Genomic DNA, 528 nt, shown 5'->3' with positions numbered 1-528 from the left:
TGGGCAATGCATGCCCCAGGGCACTGTGGGGGTTTGGGCAAGGGGTCGGCCCTGGGAATTGTGGGATTGGTCAACCATGACATGAGACCGTGAGGGGCCACCACGTCAACCCCACCTTAGGGTCTACGACTTCCCATTGGAGACCCTTTGGCTTAGCACCGCCCCCCCCTGCCCCCACCAGCTGCCCCAGGGCATCATGGGATGGTGGCCAACACCCAGCATCCCTCAGGTTCATTGCAACAACATGCACACGCGGGGGGTGGCCATCTTCGAGGAGGTGGAGTGCCACTTCAAGAGGAGCCTGGCCACAGCCTGGGAGCCCACCCCGGCCACCCACAGCCTGGCCGGGGGTGTCAAGGACCCCAGCGCCCGCACGGTCACCGTGCCTCTGGGTGGGCGCCAGGCCCGCTTCATCCAGTGTCACTTCTTCTTCGCCGGGGAGTGGATGCTCTTCAGTGAGATCACCTTCCTCTCGGGTGAGTCCTGCTGTGCCAGGTGGCCTCCAGACCCGCCTGGGCCTTGGCATCC

At 65.0% G+C, this 528-nt stretch overlaps 1 protein-coding gene across 1 annotated transcript in view; it reads left to right on the top strand.

The window, feature by feature from the left end:
* The window catches only part of LOC104127449 (epithelial discoidin domain-containing receptor 1), an 8207-nt gene that overhangs the window by 4753 nt on the left and 2926 nt on the right, over positions 1 to 528 (top strand). The window contains exon 7 of the mRNA XM_035895651.1: positions 121 to 476. Coding sequence (XP_035751544.1) covers positions 121 to 476 — 356 coding nt within the window. The remainder of the gene's footprint in view (positions 1 to 120; positions 477 to 528) is intronic.

Source organism: Egretta garzetta, unplaced genomic scaffold (genome assembly GCF_000687185.1).
Source record: "Egretta garzetta isolate BGI_Z169 unplaced genomic scaffold, ASM68718v1 scaffold1016, whole genome shotgun sequence".
NCBI lineage: Eukaryota > Metazoa > Chordata > Aves > Pelecaniformes > Ardeidae > Egretta > Egretta garzetta.
Note: the sequence above shows the minus strand (reverse complement) of the source record. Positions and strands in the feature narration are given on the sequence as shown.